Genomic DNA, 20024 nt, shown 5'->3' on the forward strand with positions numbered 1-20024 from the left:
AATGGGGGAAGAAATCACTCCCCAAAGTACAATCAACTTTACAAGGTAAAAGCAACTAACCTTGGCCATCAGAGAGTGGTTGATGGTATGGGAGCAACAGCGCCGTGCGCTGACACCAGCAGGCTGACTAGCATCCATGACACAGAGGACAGAAAGGGTGTGAATCCTTCTCGTCTGTCCTAAAAATAGAGCCTGAGCAAACCACGAGCAATAATGCAGAAGCAATAAATAGAGAAGAGGGAGGAATGAAGGATATGGTGGATGTCTCCAAGACACTCCTTAAGATGAGCAGCCCTGGAGCAATGCAGCTCAGCAGCCTGATGGAGGAGGCACCATGCAGCCAAAGCTGAGAGAGTTGGCATGGAACATGGGAGTGACAGCTGCGCTCCTCTCAAAGCTGCTCTCAGCTTTGTTGGCCTTCTGTGGCAACATCATCCAGGTTTTAAAAGGCTTTTAAAAGCTAAAAAAGACCATGCTTTATTAGAACATGAGCTACAGTGAATCGTTTTTAAAATAGGTCAGGCAAGAACAGAAATGCAAGGGCTCTGGAAAACAAACCTTTCCCACCTCCCTGCTGTGAGCCTGCTGCTGAGGTCCTGCTGCCACACTTGTGTGCTGGGCTCTCCTCTCCTGGGTGTCTGCACAATGGATTAAAATTCACCAGCGAGCAGTTCCTGTCACTGACAGACCACCCACAACCATGAGCAAATAACCTACCCACGTACAATGTGTAGTTTTCCTCTGCATCACCCTGCATGTCTCCTCTTAAGCATCTGGACAAGCGGCCTTTATGCCTGTTGTTTTGTGTTGTGTTATTCCCGTGGGTTCAGGCAACTCAACCTGCTCCGGCTGCACACGGGCCTTCCTGGGCGAGCCTCTGTCTCGGGCGTATTTATGAGCTTCCTTTTTGGAAGGGTACCTGAGGAAGCACGTGGCCATCAGGAGCAACAGCATCACGTAGCAATGACAGTAATGCTTGTAATGCTACTGATGTTTCCAGCTTCGTTTTAAAGAAGCAATGACAGCTCCAGTGTTCCCAAATCACAGTGGTTTGTGCTTTGCCTTATCTATCTGTGCACACATGCAAATCCACAGAGACTTTGACATCTGTTTTTAACAGGGCACACAGTTTCCTGTCAAATAAAATGTCAGGATGTGATCTTCTGTATTTCGCCAATTCTGCCATTTAATTTAATAACAGCTAAATTTCAAGTGCTTACTATTTCGATGCTGTGTTCCATCAGCTATTGAATTAGATATAATGAGACAGGTCTAAATTTGTGGTTCATGGTAAACTGCCTAAACTAATCTCAGTCATACATCAGAACTAGTGATAACTGATTTAACAGATGATCATCTGTTTAGCTGTCCTATCCTCTCTCACAGGAATAGGAATATTAATGAAGGACAAGTTCACTTACATTTTACAAGTCTTTTGCAGACAATATAAATAAATTCATATTCACCACAGGAACAATTTTTTCCTTTTCTGCTATTATAGACTTTTTCATTGAATTTGACCACTATGACAAGCTTTCGTAGCTTCAGGTATACCGCTGAACTTCAGAGGCATTAAAAAAATAACTCTGGTGTTTTCCATGTCTATTTTTCAATTCACCATCAGCTCTAACTACAGCCAGCTCCTCACCCAGACTGCTCCTTGGAGGAGCTCCTTGCACCTGCTATAGCCACCACACAGTGCTGATCCTGACAGGATTCAATTCACAGGACTAAACAGCTTCTCTGTTAGAAAGGATTTTCCAAAAATTAACTTGGCAGAATTTTAAAATATTAAAAGTATCTGCCTTAAAAGAAATCCTCTCTCTCCATCTTCACTCCTCACTGAGTTTCAGCCTGCACCTTTTCCGTGCTGGACTGAAACCACTTATCCTCTGGTAGATTTAAAGATGACTTATACATATTCTGCTGCATCAAATCTAGAAATTCTCAGTGAACTCTAAGTCATCATAAACAAAACCAGTTGCTAATTTTTCCTTCATGTCTTTTATTAGTGACCATCAACAAAAAGTTGACTGAAATGTTATGAGTGGTGACAGTAATACAAAGAAGCAGAATTTTCCAGGTACATTTTTCCAGACTCCTTTGCTTTTGCAAACAGGGTAACTAGGAGTTAATGAATTAGTTTTTGAAGTCTGCCAGTCAGTTTTGGCATTTGCTCACCAGCATACTGGATTTAAATCTGCCAGGTCAGAAAGGGAAATAAGATTGCTTAATAGATGGTCTGTTACATACTGGGCATGTCCACCCTAGCGTGGAATGGCACAAACGCTGTATGGGTGGGGCTGCAGTGTACCCCCAGAAATGGGCTCTGTGTTGATCTTTGTCACTCCCTCAGGGAGCCGGAAGGTGAATGCCCGCAGCAGGTTGGCAAAGAAAATAAAGAGCTCGGTCCTCGCTAGATGCTCCCCCAAACACACACGGTGCCCTGCAGAAGGAAGAGGGGAAGGACAGTGAGTAAATTACCCTGACCTCAAAACCAATTGTGTTCAGCCTCACAAAAAGCAAAGGTATTTTTATTGAGTCCAGAATTTCTTCAAGACTTAATGCAATCAATGACATAAAACTTCATGTAATTCTTCCTTTAAAGAATCCTCCCTGCAGCTACAGATAACTGTGGACCCTTTCTGCTCTGAGTTTCGCTTCAAGTACCTCAAAAACCTCATCTTCATTTGACTGGCAACTTTAAAGGAATTTGTTCAATCATGTAAATGAAGAAAAAGGACTTGCCCTTCCTGGACGATGTTGTGATCCAGCTTTGTACGCACAAAGAATCAGCACAGCTGCCTTGCAAGTACTTTTCAAATGCAAGTCTGGTGTTGAAATTTATGCCCCAAGTCAATAACTATAATCATTAGCAGAGAATTTCCTTCAAAAAATAGGGCAAGTTAGATATATACATTTGTCAGTATATCTCTGATTTTCTATCTTATTATTTGTTCAATAGAACAAATGTTTATAATTGGATTGGGAAACAGTACTGAAAATAATCATGTTGCTTTTATCACTGTTTTCCACAAAGAGGTTTAAAATAAATGACCAATAGATTTTTAATAGGCATCTTAATTCTACAGTCCCAATCCAAACCAATAATGCTTGTGCTGTCAGTCCATTTACCTATTGAGAATGGTAAAAACGCTTCCTGGCTCACAAAGTTTCCATCCTTATCCAGGAAGTGACCAGGGTTGAACTGTCGAGGTGTTTCCCACTGCTCTGGGTCATACAAAGATGAAGCGATATTTGGAAGAACTATGGTGCCCTGAAAGGAGAAAAACACTAACTCAGTTCTCACTGTCAGTCCTCCCCCAGCAGTCAGAACTGGCTAGGCAAGACCATATTCGTTTCCTTTCAGAGCTGTGTTGTATGCCAGTAGGTTCATGTGTCCAGTACGAACTGTGAGGAACATGAAGTCTTTTTGTTTCAGAATGGCAGTCCAAGCCTGACAATGGAAGTGACCACATCAGTAGAAACTAACAACTCTATTTGGACTAAACTCATTCTCACTTCTAACGTTAGAAGTTTCGGTGATTTAGTCTCTTCAATGAAAGCTAGTTGCAAACTTTCATGCTTTTCCCTGGATCTGCAGGCAAAATCAGCAAGATCAGTCAGAAATCTTTCCAATGCCTTATCAGCACAAATCAATCACAGTGTCCTTCAGTATGAATCTCCAAGGTCTTGTCTTCACTCTTCTGTAGAAACACTTGCTAAAATCCACTCTTCCACCCAGGGGCACCTTTCACTACTGATAACCCTCTCTCAAGAGCTGTGTCGCTCAACTCAGACTGGCAGATAGTTTATTGTCCTTGTTCCCATTCAGGCTATGAGCCAGAGGTATCCAACCCCACTGCTGTTCAGGAGAAGACCCTGGCACAAATAGATTTTAATCCACACCTTGCTCTACTGATGCAGGAAAATTCTGTAGGAACAGAGAAACTGTGTTTGTACCTTTTTGAGGGGAAAGCCAAGCAATGTAGTGCTCCTCACACACACTCTGGGCATGCCAACAGAGATAATATTGCTGAATCGCTGAACCTCATGAACCACAGCATTTGTGTAGGGCAGTTCTTTTCGATCCTCATAGCAGATTAACTGGGAAGGACCCAGAACATCATCCAGCTCCTTCTGCACTTTCTCTGTGGATAAATATTCACCATTTCAGGGGGAAAAACATGTCATTTATTTTCACTAATTCCATTTTCAAAGACATTTCCCATTTAGAACTAGGAGGACAGCAACAAAATTAACGTGAAAATGTGACTTTTACAAAGAAAATAAAAGTAGGAGTGTGTTGCAACAGCTTAAACGTATGAGACCGGGTCTGAAGTTATTGGATTGTAGATTAAGAAAAGACATTTGTTGCTCAAAATTTAGAACTCTTGAAGAGTGGCCTTCCTTACACTTAAATGCAAGAGATAAGTCATTTATCATATGTTTTCTTTTGCCTAGGTACTTCAGGCACCTACAGCCAGTTAGAACCGTTGAAGTCACAGCTCTCTGGAATTTAAACCAGGTGGATCTGGGCCTTAAAAGCCTAATTCCTATTAAAAGGAAATGGTTCTTATGTAAGGACATCTGTTAAGTGAAGCCAACTAGAACAATGTCCAAATACCTTTAAAAAACCCTGCACCTCGTTCTTGGCACCTGCCTTTTGATCAAGAATAGCATGATTTAAATTATTTTACTGCACAGGAGTGCTGGGAGCATTAATGTAAACTTCAAGAGAGGCAATACACACATAATAAAAATGTCTTAGATTTTTAACAGATGATCCTGTCTTTTGCCAGGCTCTTTGGAGCAACACTAAGATACAGCGAAGCCCGTTGTGCATTGATCAGTTTGTTCTCATTCACATCAAACCTGTTCAGTGACTGCCAGCAGTCCTTCAGAAAGCTATGTTAGGTAGACCCTGACAACTTACAGAATTTAAAATGTATATCCAGAAAGATTTCTAAGTAAAGTAAATTTCCTTCTATAAAGAACTAGCTTTGCAAAATCAAGCACGACAACTTCAGGATCCAGGATAACTTGATGTGATCAGTCACTGCTTAAGTATAAATATATCTCTGTTCCAGGAATTCAGAGAACAACGAGAGCCCGATTCAGTAAGTAGGCAAAAGGCCAAACTTTCCCATTTGGTACATAGTGGAACTGCATAACATTGTCACTGGGTGTCAACACTGGCAAAAGTATGAATGGGTTCAAAAAGAAGCCACCAATTCCATGAGGACAGATATATGGGTGTCAGTTCATCATGAGAATCTAGATACAAAGTATGACTCAAGAAGCCCAGGAAGGATTATTCTGCACACACCCTGCTTTCCCAAGTATGTGCAAGGTATTATATTTAGATAAATAAAATTATTTGGGTGAGTCAGTGCTTTCATAACCCTAATTACATTAGGTAATAATAAGCATGCAATAATATGAGATTAAGCAGACCTTCTTGTCTGACGGCTACAAGTTGAGCAATTTTTTCTTATCTTCATCTCTTTCCTCCATCTAAAATCCTGTTCTTATCTGGGTATTTGCACATATTCTGCTATCTAACAATGAGATTTCTGTTACCCAGCATAAGAGATCATTCTTTCTTTGGTTTGCATTTAATGCTCTATGGAAGTGTTTGATGGTTATCTAAAAGCTAGACTTAAAAATAAACTTCTTAAATATACATAGACATAACAGATGAGACATCAAATTTTCCTCCCAACAGGAGTAATTTGTTTTGCAAGAAACTCAAATACATCACAGAGTTAATTTAATAATAGATTAAAGAGACATTCTGATACCTTAGGACCATAAATGGACTGATGGACAAAAATCAAGTCAAAGTTGCCAAGTGAGCTTTAGGTGATTATCTTTCCTACTTCTGTGACTTAGAGAGCAGAAAGAGGGGCAGGACTCCTTGTAGCAGAACTGAAGTTAAGTTTCCAAAGAGTGACATCCCTACTATCACACATGAGTTTCTGGTTAATTATTTTCAGCCATCAGTCGTGTTTATGACCAAGACAGAATCCAAGTCAGTTTCTGGAAGTACCATCAGCATCTCACCAATGGCTGCAGCAGTGACTGCTGTTCCTTCAAGGATTATGTGTGTAAATCCTCTGGCTTCCCAAACAGCAGCTCCAGTCCTCTTACTCCGTTGACCACCCTACCATGATCTTAATTTCTGCTAAGACCTCAACCCCTACCTATCAATCATTCACAATCTCCTATACTGATGCATACCTCCCAAACTGTTAACTCTTTCTGGAAACTGCCTTATGCCTGTGACTGCTGTAACAGCTTGTATACAAATACTCTGGATCTACCAATGCTGCTTAGTGCAGATCTACCAGTAAAAAAAAGGTCCATGTGCCACTAGCCATATACCAGTATCTAGGAATAATCTCTGATCCATGAAGATGTTATGACTTGGCTGTTCTATTGCATCAGAGATATTTGTGATGTGCTTATCTACTCACCTTGGATGTCTGGATTTGCCACCATATAGAGCAGTCCCCAGTACAAGGTTGTACTTGTTGTCTCTGATCCACCCAAGAAAAGGTCATTTATGGAATAAACCATGTTATCTTCATTGTATGTAGACCTGGGTTCATCTTTGGACTGCAAAGGATAAGAAAAGTAGATGTTTATACATGAAAGTTAGAAAAAGCAGAATAGGGTTAAATGTGATTTTATCACTGGTTCCAAGCTGCAGTGTGTTCTGCCTACAGTACAATACAGAGGGACTGATAAAGGACACCAGACACCAAAGATCATTATCAATACAAAAAGGTAACATTTCACAAATGGACAAACCATGTTTACTCCACTCTTAATCATGAAGCTAAATCACATGTTCTCCACAGAACAGGATTATTGGCTTAATTGTGCAAACAGTGCTACGTTTAGAATGTTTCATAAGTAAAAGTTCCCCTTAAGATGTGTACCAGCATGTGATTCTTCATGCTTCAACCCATATTCCATCCCATAGCTTTCCTACCAAGCGATACAGTGACCAGGTAATGAACGCTGGGCTATCAGAAGTTGTAGCCTGTGGTATTCAGGCTGCTTCTCCACTACAAGGCCACAATGACTCACATATAGCTGCTCCGGGGTTTTACAGTTTTCCGTTAGAAGTGTGAGGACATGTCTGTGCATACTGAAACTAAGAAAGAATATTATTATGGTTTTAGGGGAATTCATCGTCTAAATTTAGGGAGGATAGGCTTAGGGGTCTTGAACCTTTATTTTGCCAATGGAACAACTGGAAAGCAGGAAGAATGTTTTCCCCTGTTGTAATAACATCTAATCTTTTTATCTTGCCCCTTCATACCTATTATGGACAGTTCAAATTTTTTAATAAACAAACCTGGATGATTTCCACCCAGGAGACTCCCAGAAGAGCTTGCTGAAACATTTCTGGTCCACTGATGTTAAAGTCTCATAAATCTTAGAACAGCAGTGAAATGCTTTAGAAGCAGTTACACACTTTGGAAGACCAGACATGTTAATATTCTGCCAGTATAAAAAAAACCTAAAACAACAGGATCCAAGGAACTAGAAACCAATTAGGCTGGCATCTACCCTGGACATAAAAATGTATGAGCTGATATGGGAATCAATTGATAAAGAATTACCAGCTAGAAATGCAATTGAATGCTATTTACTATGATATAGAAAACTGATCTTGGCAAGGAGGTCTATTTGGTTCTTTGGTAGAATTACTAGCTTGGATGATAATGACAATTTCACAGTTGCAATATACTTGCAGTTCCACAAGATAGTTGCTTTTGTTCCCCACAATAATAAAAAAGTAAAGCACCACAAAGTATTCCTAAGATACATGCTAAAAAACTGAAGAGCTGGCTGAAAGAAATTGCGAATAGACATTCTTCCCTGGATGCATGTCTCTGTAATGAGACTGAGCACAACAGCAGAGCCAAGTCAGGGAATACACAAAGGCAGGCAGCAGTCCCGGAGGGCAGATCAGTTTCAGCTGTGCCAGGAGATTCAGGGTGGGTGCCTACAGCCTGACAATGTTGCAGTGCCCTCTGTTATTGCAACCAGCACTGGACCATGCTGGAAGGGGCAATGGCTTTCCCCAAAGCATCAGTCACTACACACTTCTCCTGGGGCTGCAGGAATAGATACCTCTGTCTCTAGATATCTCATTTGTCTCTCTGAGCCACTGTTGCCTTATCACCCCCCATTAACACCAGTCTCATCTTGTCACTTTCTCCTCTTTCTCCTTTTTCTTCGTATCACCAAGCAGAACAGGAGGCCAGGGTTATGGCCTGCTGCAGTCAAGAAGAGGAGGAAGGAAGAGTGATTAAGCGGAGGTAGAAGGAGTCACAGAGGGGAAGGGCAGCTGCTAGTCAAGGGAACAGGTAGGGGATCCAGTTCCCAAGAGATTCAGACAAAGTGATCCTGGTAAGGTCTAGAAAAGGGAGAGAGCTATGTCCCCACTCACAGCTTATGCAAGCCCCCTACAGCCTTTCAAAACCATAGATTCCCACCTACCTCTACTACGCCTGCCTGCCCCAAATGTCCTTATTTCTCCTAGTTGCCTTTGTCTGCTTGAAACTTCACTGACCCTGGCACTCACCTCTTCTCCAGCCTTGTCTGAAACTCCACTGATTCCTAGGTTATTTCCCCACAAAATGCTCTCAAAATCTAACTGTCCTCTTTCAGCAACCTCTCTTGACAAATGCTTACCAGCCAAATATCCTATTCAGAACATCCCACTCTGTCTCCCCAAGACCTTCCAAGTTTTGCTTTGGTCCATTTAGAAATTCAGTGTTCTCTCCTTGAGGCCTTAAATCATTTTGTAACTTGTGCCAATGAGAAAAAACACAGTGTATTAACCTGCCCTTTAATGAAAGAATTGCAAAGTGCTGTGGCATATTATCAATAACTAGAAAGGATTTAGCAAGTCCATGGTTACTATTTTCACATTAGGATGTCTGTCAATGGTAAGAGATTGTGATAAAAGGGCTCAGAGTGGATTATTTAATGGTCCGTTTCACCTTATTCCTCATGAATGTATGATCAGGCAGAATAAACACTTACTTTTTCAATGTGAGCCAGGTAAAAGTCAATGAAATCCTGCAGTTCATCTGGTATCCCACGCTCCATGTGCATTCTGATCTCTCTCCTTGTAAAAGAACTCAGGACATCATAGCTAGATAATGCCTTCTTATGAGGCCCAGGCAGTCGGCGCATCAGCCAGGGGAAGACTTCATACAGCTGTGGGAGTGACACACAAGAAGTACCATAAAGTCTCTATTACTAGAAAATGCGTTGTAGGCCTACTAAAAAGAGAAGGTAGTATTCACGTTAGCGTGTCGTTTTGACGTCATTAGTAAAATATTCTGACAAAGACTGTGCTTATGTTTTCAAGTTGTGAAACAGTACATAAAATTTCTAGCTGTGTCGATGGTGAGATTCAGAGTTCCACAGTCTTTCAGCTCAACCACAAGCCAAATTAGAATGATTATAATTAGAATTAGCTGTATTTATTTATTCAATTATCCAATTCATGTATTCAATGACAATGAACTGTATTCAGACATCTAAAAAGTGAGATCCTGCCCTCCAGTGGAGAATAAATACCAAGAAGGAAGAAGCAAAACCGTTGAAACTGTCTTCATCTGGATGTGCAAAAGCAGCTGATACAACCCAAAGCAAGGGCCAGCTACCAGCAAACACGGTAACCCCCCAATGCACTCTCTACTAATTGAGTTCTCAGGGGACCTCAATAAAACTTGAAACATCTGAAACCCATGAAAGCTGAGAAACAGCTACCTGACAATTTTGAGTCTCTCCTCTAGAAAAGAAGATGATGTTAGATGACACAACCAGATTAATTTTATCTTTCTCTTACTGTTTGGGGACATCTGGCCTAAGAATAGCTGCTTGCTACCTATTCTGATAGCTAGGCTAGAAAGTTAATTCTGATTTTCAGCCTATATTTATTCCTGGGTAATTTGTATACATTGTTCTTGTATCTGCAGTGTATTTTAATAGTTCTTTTCCTGCTCAAAACACAATCCCATCATTTATTCATCAATAGAAGTTTACCTTTTCTCAGTCTTCATTCTGCCGAGTTCTTGTACTCTTCTAATTATACCACAGAAAGCACATTATTAGATGTTCACTGAAGTCTGGCTGAATTAGATACACTATACTTCTGTCTTTTTGGAAAATCAGTTCTTATTGTCAGACATCCAGTTATCAATTAATCATTGTCTTATTACAGAAAGGTAGTAGTGCAGCCCTAGGCAAATTCACATAGAACTTCATATCCTTTTTGTTTAGTTCCATCTCTGGTAATTTTTCTTTCAAAATCTGTTCAAAAGCCTTACATACAACTGTGGCCTGACTAGTTATGTATGGTTGCCCAGATTGCATGCATTCCCACTCTGAAATGTATGCACTTTCCAGCTACTATGGCACCCTAATTATAAATGGAATTTAGCTGTCAATATTCAAGATAGGAACTGAGCCAATCCACTTTCCTGGCTACCAGTCCTGCCAAAACCCCTCCTCTATTTCTGGAGATGCCCATGCCGCAGTTTTATCCTGTTCAGTGCCTGACAGCGTGTAATCCAGTTAAGAAAAGGTGATGTGGGTGCAGCAGTGTCCACTTTTTATATAATACTGAGTACCCTTCACATTCAGGAAGTGGGAAGACTCCATCTGGAATCGTTTGAACCCCTGTTCTTATTTCCCAGAATAGCATCTTATTGATTGGACTAAAGCAAAGCTATGATAGGAAGGAGAGAAAAAAAAGAGGTACATTCGCTATGCCAAAACCAGGTCTCACCTGCCACCATTAGACACAACCTACAGGACCAAAGCTAGGCTAAGCAAAAGGGAACCTGATCATAACTCAGCAAGAAGAATGCTTCATGGGATGTGGGGCGGGGGGAGGAAATCTCTGTATTACAGAGGGACTGCTTAAGTGTTTTACATAATAAGGCTACAGTATAAGATGTATGGGACAACTTTAGAAGTATAACCAGAACTAGAACTCCTGGGCCACTCTGAATATGCTTTCGTGCAAAAAAAGCCTCTTCTAGTGTCAGGTAAGTCCCTGACTCTCAGAAGAGTGCTGATTGTTTTGATTGCCCAGCTTACAGGTATATTTGCTGGCTTAGCATTTCCTGTCTTCTGCTGCCTGCATCTAGAGCTGCTCCTCACTCAGGGTGAAGGAGTGGAATTTCTCTGGGAAGTCTTCATGTCTCCACTTCTTATAGAAAAAAAGGAGATAAGGGGCCACAGGCAAAACACTTAAGTATTTGAATCATTCTTCTCTCTGTTGACTGTATATAAAACAGTGCCTAAACCTGGCATGTGAATCATGCTTTCAGATCTGACATTTAGTATTTAACAATCATGATGCCGAAGGCAGGAATCCGTTATGTGTGGGGGTTGAGAAATGAAGTAACAAACATGACCCAGGAGTAGTCCATCAGCTTGTGCCTTGCTGCAAAGATTAAGGGGCAAAGTACCTTATCACAGTACTAAAACACAGGACAATGAACAGAAATGATCAAGGCTGGTATGTAGAGCATTACCACTATGCTTTGAGATAGTGCACTGCCCAGTAAAGCTGCAAGGAAAATCACTCACCTACATGAAAACTTTTGCCTAACAGTTACCTCTTGAATCTGCATTTCTCACTTTCTGTCTTATTTGGAAGAAGGCAACAGATCATTTACTTACATGATGAATAAAGCTGCCTCCAAATTTGAATAGGTGCTCTGTGGCTCTAATCAGTTCATGGAAGGTTTCATCCTCTCTAGAGAAGCGATGTCCAAAAACAACAGCACAAATTACATTTGAGACAGAATGAACTAGAGGGAAAGAAGGATCCACGGGTTTCCCTGCAATCATAATAATAAATGCCACTGTTAATACCCCCTATCTGCTTTAGCGAAATGAGAGAGTATTATAGGTTACACAAAGAACTTTCAAGAAAGCATTGCATTTCACAGAGAAGCAGCAATCTTCTTAGAAAATTGTAGTATCAAACTGATTCTTGACAACTATGGTGCAACCTCATAATCCCAGGAATGTGTGGCACCCTAAAGAAATGCCAGATATGTAAAATATTTTGTATATTAGACAGAGCAATTTTAGAGGTAAGGGGAAAAAAATCCATGCAAATCTGCTGTCTGGGAAATTCAAAATAGGTCTTAGACATGGGAATGACTGAGAACACTGTGGTCAAAGGGAACCTGAGGGGGAAACTGTAAAAAAAGAGGCAGTCTTATTCAGCAAGGACATAAGTACATGCAAGGCTACTACATTTTGTCTGACCTTGTTAGAGATGTAGAACATCCAGCAAGCTAAAATGCCTTTTCAACCAATGGTGTCAATGATATAATAACTAATGTTAAAGCAATTACTTGAAAACCTAATCCCAATAAAACTATTCTATGACTCCAGAACAAATTACTATAAACAACTATATTTATGCATATATGGATGCAACTGTCCAACACCCAGCGCATGATTCTGATTAGCAACTTATTGTTCTGGGCCTTTTTTCCTGCCCACATGGTCACATCTCAATCCCTCCTAGTTCTTATACCATGGGATTTAGGCTAGATTTAATTACTTTTAAATGATACAATGCTAGCCCCAGCCTGTCCTGATTTACTGTGCTTTTGCATAATGGTCCATATTGGGAAATCCAACTCACATGCTCCTAACAGGGTTGATCAGGGTAAAATGTAATGAAGACAAGATTCTAGTCACTGCTTTACAGAGTGCATGCAAATGGCATTATGAGATTTAATTCATCAGCATTGATAATGTGTCCATGTCTTTATGCACCAGCACTGTATATGACCCAGCAATGCATCCCTGAGGCTAAGGCGGCCAACATCATCCGGGGCTGCACTAGGAAAAGTATTGCCGGCAGGTCAAGGGAAGTGATCCTTCCCATCTGATCAGCACTGGTGAGACTCATCTGGAGTGCAGGGTCCAGTTCTGGGCTCCCCCGTACAAGAGAGACATCAACATACTGGAACAAGTTGAGCAAAGGGCCACAAGGACGATTAAGGGTTTTGGAGCATCTGACATAAGAAAGACTGAGAAGGCTGGGACTGTTTAGTCTGGAGAAGAGAAGGCTAAGGGAAGTATCTTAAATGTGTATAAATACCTGGTGGAAGGGAATAAAGAACATGGAACTATACTTTTTTCAGTGGTATCAAGTGAGGCAATGGGCAAAAACTGAAATACATTAAATTCTACCTAAATATAAGAAATGTTTACTGTAGGGCTGACTGAACACTGGTAAGGTTTCCTAGACAGGTGGTGAAGCCTCCATTCTTGCAAGGTATTTAAAACCCAACTGGATTCAGCCCTAAGAAACCTTCTTTGAGAAGGGGTCAGTATAGACAATCTTAAGAGATCCTTTCCACTTTAAGCATTCTATGATATAAATAATAAATAACCTCCAGTTTTGCTTCCCATTTTTAGTAGTTTTGTAAATAACTCTGGACAAGGATAGTTTCCTTGAAAACACAGGGCTGGGGTTTTTGCATTTTCAATCCTTTCCACATAGACCATGTAAGACCATGCACACTTTCTTGTGGAAAAAAAGCTGCCCTTAATTTCAGTGGGACACAGAAGTTCATATACAGAAGACATCAGAGTAATGACAAAAAGGAATCAGTATTTATTACAGAGATACCTTTCATACTTGCAAAGAAGGCTACCAGGTACTGGGCCTCTTCTTGAACTCGATGCTCCAGACCTCTTTTCCCCAGACCAAGGTTACGTAGAGTCCTCAGTGCAAACCTCCTCTGCTCCTTCCAGATGTGACCAGTTGCCAACATAATCCCTGCATCCATTCAAGGAAAATCTCTTTATCTTTCTAATATTTATTATAAACAAAGACTACATCAAAAGATTTACTAAGCCACAGAATATAATGAAACTATTACTATGCATTGCCTATGAACACAAAGAAACAAAGGAACAGCTGTGGCATGTAAGCATGTGAGCAGGGCTAAAATGGAAAAATTCAACTGTGTAAAAGGACAATTTGTAGGATTAAGCTTGATCTAAGACAACCAGTTATCTCAGAAGGTTTGACAGCTGCTTCTCTAGACACTCTGAAGTACGCACCTCCTGTTCTCTTCTATGATTGGAGCGCACCTGACCAGGGTAATGATTCTCATGAAGGGAAATGGGGAAAGAGTTTTGACTGTCCACAGTCAGGGAGAAAAGTTCCTAAGTTCACTACTTAGGCTTTGTGACAAATATCATCAGGAGAAATAAACATCATATGCTAACGGGATCTTTAATGAAGTATAAGAATCACGAATGACTGAAATTCAAATAAAAAATATTTAGGGAATTAAGTTTCCTTAAAAAATACTGAAGTCCCCCCCCAAAAAAAAGTTTGTTTCATAATGTATGTGTTCATGAAAATCAGGAGTTTGGGAATTTCCAGTATGATTGGGGAATATGAAACCTACAGCAAGGTTGAAACAGAAGTGCACTGAATCTCTAGATGCAATCGTGAGAGTAAGAAAATATTCACAAAAGGAAGGGAATGGGAAGAAGATCCCACCATCAAGCTCACTCTTCAGTTGAAAACGTAATGGTGGGAGGCAGTAATTTCAGGACAAGGAGGTATGTTTCCTGCTCCTCCTCCACTTCTCTGTGGCACAGACTACCACTGCCTCACCTCATCACCTATGAATCTGCTCCAGTGAATGCTTCACACAAGGTATTATGAGTCTTTTTTATCTTGCTGATCTTTTCCTCCCTCTGTTATCCAAAGGCTATTTCAGCCTTCCCTTCTTTGCAGTTCACCTGGCAGGCATTCCTCATAGACAAACCCTGCTACTGTGGTACTTTTGGAAGTGGTTACAAGTTACAAAACAGCTGCAATTTGTCAAGATTATGTTTCTGTGTAATATTCCTGGCAAGAAATTCTCACCTTTTCCTTTGGCCATTGCTCTGAAGAAAGGAGTCACTGGCCTCCCAGAAACATCTTCAGGGTGCGTCGTCATACCATCCTTAACTGCTTGAAATCCATTCAGTATGATCACTGGGAACCGTCCAAACCATAAGGTGAAGATGTTGCCATGAATTTTTGCCAGCTATAGACAGGAGAGAAGCCAGGAAAGCACAGGTTAAATCCCACATACTGCAAACAAACAGAGGATGAACCTGTTTTTACACTGATTACAAGACCAGCCCTAAGGTGGAATGGTGTTCTCGATCTTTCCCACAAGATTACAACTATCTGTGACAAAGCATGAATGTCTTTTCTAGCATTCACTGTTAGAAACAACTGAGTATTCCATCTTTGCTGAGCCACAGATCTATGTCAAGAAACATTAGGGAGCTTCTATTATTGTATATAAACCAAGGCTCAGTTCACAATGATTCCTGTGATAAAAGGGTATTTTCTACACATGGATTTGTTTCAAGAGGGTTTCTATCATTTGTACCGGTAAAGTGGCACAAGAAGAACACAGAAATGTAAGAGAAGGAACTAGCTTTTGGAGACTGGACTAATTACTTTCTTCTTTCCTTCTGCTCATTTGCATATTTAGGTACTGGAATGTGAGAGTGTCCTTACTTCCTGACTGAACCTGCCCTTTGGTCAGAATAACTGCTGTGCCTTGTCCAAATCAAAATGACAAAAGCCACCTGCCTACTGAGAATCCCAAAAGCACTGTGAGCACTAAAAGAATGAAATAGAGGTGGCTTTGTGCACAGATGTACTCCTCAAAAAACAATTTACAAAATGTTCTTGGGGTTTTTTAGATTCTGTCAATGCAAACAAGCATAGACACACATAGTGCATCTTAAGTATCTATTTACTGCTCAAGCTAGAGAATGGCAGTGCTCAGAAAACTAAAAAATCCATGCTGTAAAAGTGATTTTTTTAAATACTACTTTTTCCCCTAACTGCAAATCTGATATAATTCTAAATGATACCAATTTTCACGTTGAATTTGTCAAATTTAGTGTTAAGGCGTGATGGGTTTAAGCATCAGAATGATTTTCTTACATTCAGAACTTCTAATACCAGTGTTCTTAGCTTGGCGAACTACTTTATGCTGCAATAACTATTTCATATTTTGCCAACGCAACCAGCAATCCCAAACCAGACCAAGTGCAGTACCACAGTGGCTAGTTAACAATTACAATATGTTACGAATGTAGTTTTGGGAAAGGATGTTTTCACATAGCAAACAACATGAGAAATGGGAAATGACAGACACTTTTATACAATTAGGAGTATCTGAAAATAAATACCTTCATAAGCAGATCACGATTAAACTGAAAGTTCAGCTGTATCAAGGTCCCAAAAATTGGGAGAGGGATTGGTCCAGGAGGAAGCTGTCTCCGTAATCGTTGCAACTTTAAAAACTGCATAATTAGAAGAAATACAGCAATGGCTATAAGAACTTGACTTATTGTCAACATATTAACAGCTGCTTTTACCAGCTTCTCTTTATTAAAAATAGTCTACCAAAGCTATTAAGGCTGGTTGCTCAACCAGTTTTTTCATAAGGGTTTAAATTTCATGTAATAACTATTCCCCGCCCCTAACCCTCCCTCTTTATTATCAACCACTCCCTTTTTGTCCCACTTATTCTCATGCTCAAGCATATTTAATCGATGCATACTCCTCTCCCTCTTCTCATTCAGATTATATTTATCAAATATGGATCACAGGATTTGTAGGAATGGTGTCTTAAAAGACTAGGGCCAAGATTTTCCAGGCAGTGTAGATACACATATCCATACATAAATTCTCTGGAACATACTCTGAAACAATTGTGGATAGTATGTGCTCCTACAAATATTTCCTGAATGCTTTTAGAAAAGCAATAGCCATACATACAAATTAAGCATGCAAATGTAAGTGGATATTAAATCTTGGTTTTTTTAAAATGTTTTGTATATATTCCATGTACATGTATACCCAGTAATGGTGAGGCTGATAAAAGTTAAAAGCCTACATTTGTCTTAAGATACATATATGAGTACCTAATGCTTAATACAAAAAGCAAAATTTGTTAGGCTTTCAAATGTAATTGAAAACATAACTGATTTAATATATAACCTCACTTTTTTTCCCTAATCTATTTGCAATAGCTAACTTCATTGAGGGTTTTGCCTACTTTTGAATTTCCTCTTTCAATCTCGACATAAAGGTGGATACCCTAAAGCAGGGGTCCTCAAACTATGGCCCGTGGGCTGGATACGGCCCCCCAGGGTCCTCAATCTGGTCCCCGGTATTTACAGAACCCCCCTGCACACACACACCCCGCTGGGGGCTGGGGGGGGAAACCAAGCAGCTGCAGATGACTGCCTGCCACTTCATCCATGCCAGCCCCCTGTTTAAAAAGTTTGAGGACCCCTGCCCTAAAGGATATTTTGATCAATCATCAGAAAGCTTGCCAGAGAAATAAAGCATATGCATACAGAAACTGCATCTAGTATGAAACACAGGGGGTGGGGGGGGTGGGGCATGGGGGGGTGTGGAATATGGGTAAAACCTACTAGGAACCTTGAACTACAACCAGAACTAAGAGCCCCAGCAAGAACTAGTCATGACATGCGTGTAGCATACTTGGTGGCTTGAGAATAAACACAAGTCTGTAGCCAGAGCTCTTTGCCAAGACTCAACACACAGAGGAAGTATAAACCTAGCATCAGGGGTGTTTACATGCCTGGAATCAGACCATGAAAACCATGTGAGAGGGCTTCTTCTGGGCACCACCTAACAATGACGGGTTTAGCTTTGTGTTACAGATCCAGATTGAAATGCCAACAGATTAAATGCTTCCTTTGAAAAATGCCCATCCCCTGAAAGCAAAACACTCATAAAAGAAACACATTTTCATTAATCTTCTGGAAACCTGCCAAGACCACTTGTGCATCAGCTTGCTTCTTTCAAGTGCCCTGTCTTTGGGACAGAAACTATTTCACAGGATTTGTGGCTCTGGGACATGAAACACCCTTATCCAGAAAGAACAGCCTGCAGTTTGCCAGCCCGCAGTTTCCAGACCTCCAAGACAATTAACTTCCAACCACTGTACTTCATTACTGCTAAAGCATAACTGGTTAATGTGTATTAACCAAGAAAGGGATGATTCTGTGTCTCTAGAAAAAGATTTTTTTGTTTGTACTAAAAAGCTTGTTTTTCAAGGCACTTATTTCTAATTTAACTCTCCTTCAATAGGGGAAAAAAATTTCTCTCTAAAAAAAAATTCTAGTAATTTTTACCTGTTCTGTACCCAGTGTAGTTTTACAAAATCTACTTAAAAATCACCAGTTTATCAGAATTTTTCATTTATAATCAACGTAGCGCACTCCCTGCCCTTTTAGGTATTCAAAGCTTTTCCATCTAAATTATTTTTCTCAAGAGGAAAAGTAATTTTTGTCCAGTTACCTTTTGCATGTGGAAGTGAAGAAATTAAGGGCCAGGACCTTCGCCACCGCCAGAGCCACAGCCTCACCACGGCACCTCTTTCTTTCTGTCTTTACCCTTGCAGCCTTGAGTTTTCACGTTATCAGCTATTTCTCACAAATCCAAGTATTCAAGCACCCTTCAAGCTTAGAAGCTCTTCCTTCCTTATTCCTTTGCCATCATTTCTGTTAACAAGTTCCTCTGACATGGGGATCCATGTCTCCTCTTGTGCTTTGGCCACTTCAGGAGGCTTTAAAACCCTTTTCCTGGTGGTGTGTTCCTGAGGGAGGAAGATTTCCTGTCTTTTCCAGACTGGCCCTCCGCCTCCCTCCATGATGCCACAGCCCTGCCCTGGCAGCAGCAATGTCCTCCTTCCCCATCTAAAACAGGGACACACCAGAGGGGCAGAAGCAGCCAGGAAAAAATAAAAGGTCAGGAGCTGGAGCTGAACAGATAGCTCCGCACTCAGAGTCACCACAGCACAGAGGAAGGGCGAGGGCGTGAAGAGTGAGGAGGCACCCCCACCTCGCTCCAACCGGCGGGAGGCGGCCATGGCGTGAAGCAGCTCAGTGCCACCACAGGGTGGGCTGGCAGTGGCAGCCGCTCCCCCGCGATCCAGCAGCCCGCCTTCCCCTCAGGTTGTCTCCAGGAACCAGTCCAAGTGCTTTTTACCCACGTCTTTCTGCAACATTTGCCTGTGGCAGCTCAGTGGCCTCCCTGCTGCCCACTCAAGATGTCCAGCACAGCCTTCTCAGGGGGCTGCCTGGCTCCTAAAATGGCTTCCCTCCCTCAGCATGCGGTGCTGCTGGCATGGCCTCACCCGGCCGTGCTGCCTGCCTCCTCCGCTCTGGTCAAAGACCAGATTTTTCTCTGGATTCAGCTGGACTTTCTCTGTCTCCTCTTCACACAGCATCACCTGACTCCACCTGAGGAACCACATTAAATTACCTTCTTTCTCTCCACCAGGTAACAATCTAGGGCTTAAATAGAACATATGTGTTTTAACATTATATTTCTATGGCAGGCAACAAAGGTTCAGTTTAAATTCCAGTATCCACCTTAGATATCCATTTTCTTCAGGTATATCTTTGTTTCTGCCACATTTTCCAGTGAAACTCTGAAACATTGGGGCTCACTTAATTTTCCCCACATATTTCTCTAGGGTGGCACAGCTCATTGGGTCATGTGTATTAAACACAATAACTCCTCCTCAGTGATGATTTTTTCAGCTTTTCCAAGCCTTTTAGCAGAATCCAGGCATTGCAGGATGAAGCCAAAACCCTCCCAACAGGATGGGCTCCAAAATGATGAAGCAACAGCTGCAGGGACTCGGTCTAACACCAGGGACAGGGAAGATCCTGGGAGCATGGGCTGATATTCAGAAAACCAAGAAACAAGGGTTGAGTCATTTTTCTTTCACGTGCAGAAATTGTGATACTCTGATGCTGATTACATTCTCCAAAACTAAACATATTTTCACAATGAAATAAATGCAGTTGACAAGGCTATTAGCAATGACCTACCAGAGAGAGGAAGGGAGAAGCTGCCATTTACCCACTTGGTCTTT

The 20024-nt window shown here is 41.1% G+C and overlaps 2 protein-coding genes across 4 annotated transcripts in view; one reads left to right on the forward strand and one right to left on the reverse strand.

The window, feature by feature from the left end:
* LOC121096500 (cytochrome P450 2J2-like) overlaps positions 1–20024 on the forward strand; it is a 112255-nt gene that overhangs the window by 50198 nt on the left and 42033 nt on the right. The gene's annotated exons all lie outside the window — the stretch shown is intronic.
* LOC121096938 (cytochrome P450 2J6-like) lies at positions 1986–19010 on the reverse strand. Its single transcript, XM_040613580.1, has 10 exons — positions 18923–19010; positions 16294–16490; positions 14963–15125; positions 13706–13855; positions 11728–11888; positions 9070–9246; positions 6480–6621; positions 3964–4151; positions 3136–3277; positions 1986–2446 (listed from the first exon to the last, which is right to left on the reverse strand). Exons 1-10 carry the CDS (start codon positions 19008–19010, stop codon positions 2268–2270), a joined length of 1587 nt encoding a protein of 528 aa, XP_040469514.1. The 3' UTR covers positions 1986–2267.

The sequence above is a fragment of the Falco naumanni genome, chromosome 13 (assembly GCF_017639655.2).
Source record: "Falco naumanni isolate bFalNau1 chromosome 13, bFalNau1.pat, whole genome shotgun sequence".
Lineage (NCBI taxonomy): Eukaryota > Metazoa > Chordata > Aves > Falconiformes > Falconidae > Falco > Falco naumanni.

Bases quoted from the DNA above. Each gene is read 5' to 3' on its own strand.
- LOC121096938 (XM_040613580.1), bottom strand. From the start codon at position 19,010: ATGGCCGCCTCCCGCCGGTTGGAGCGAGGTGGGGGTGCCTCCTCACTC. The intron at 6,622-9,069 runs GTAAGTGTTTAT...TATCCTTTGCAG, and splicing joins ACCTGGCTCACATTGAAAAA to TCCAAAGATGAACCCAGGTC. The intron at 3,278-3,963 runs GTACAAACACAG...TTCTCCTTTCAG, and splicing joins TTGGCTTTCCCCTCAAAAAG to GGCACCATAGTTCTTCCAAA.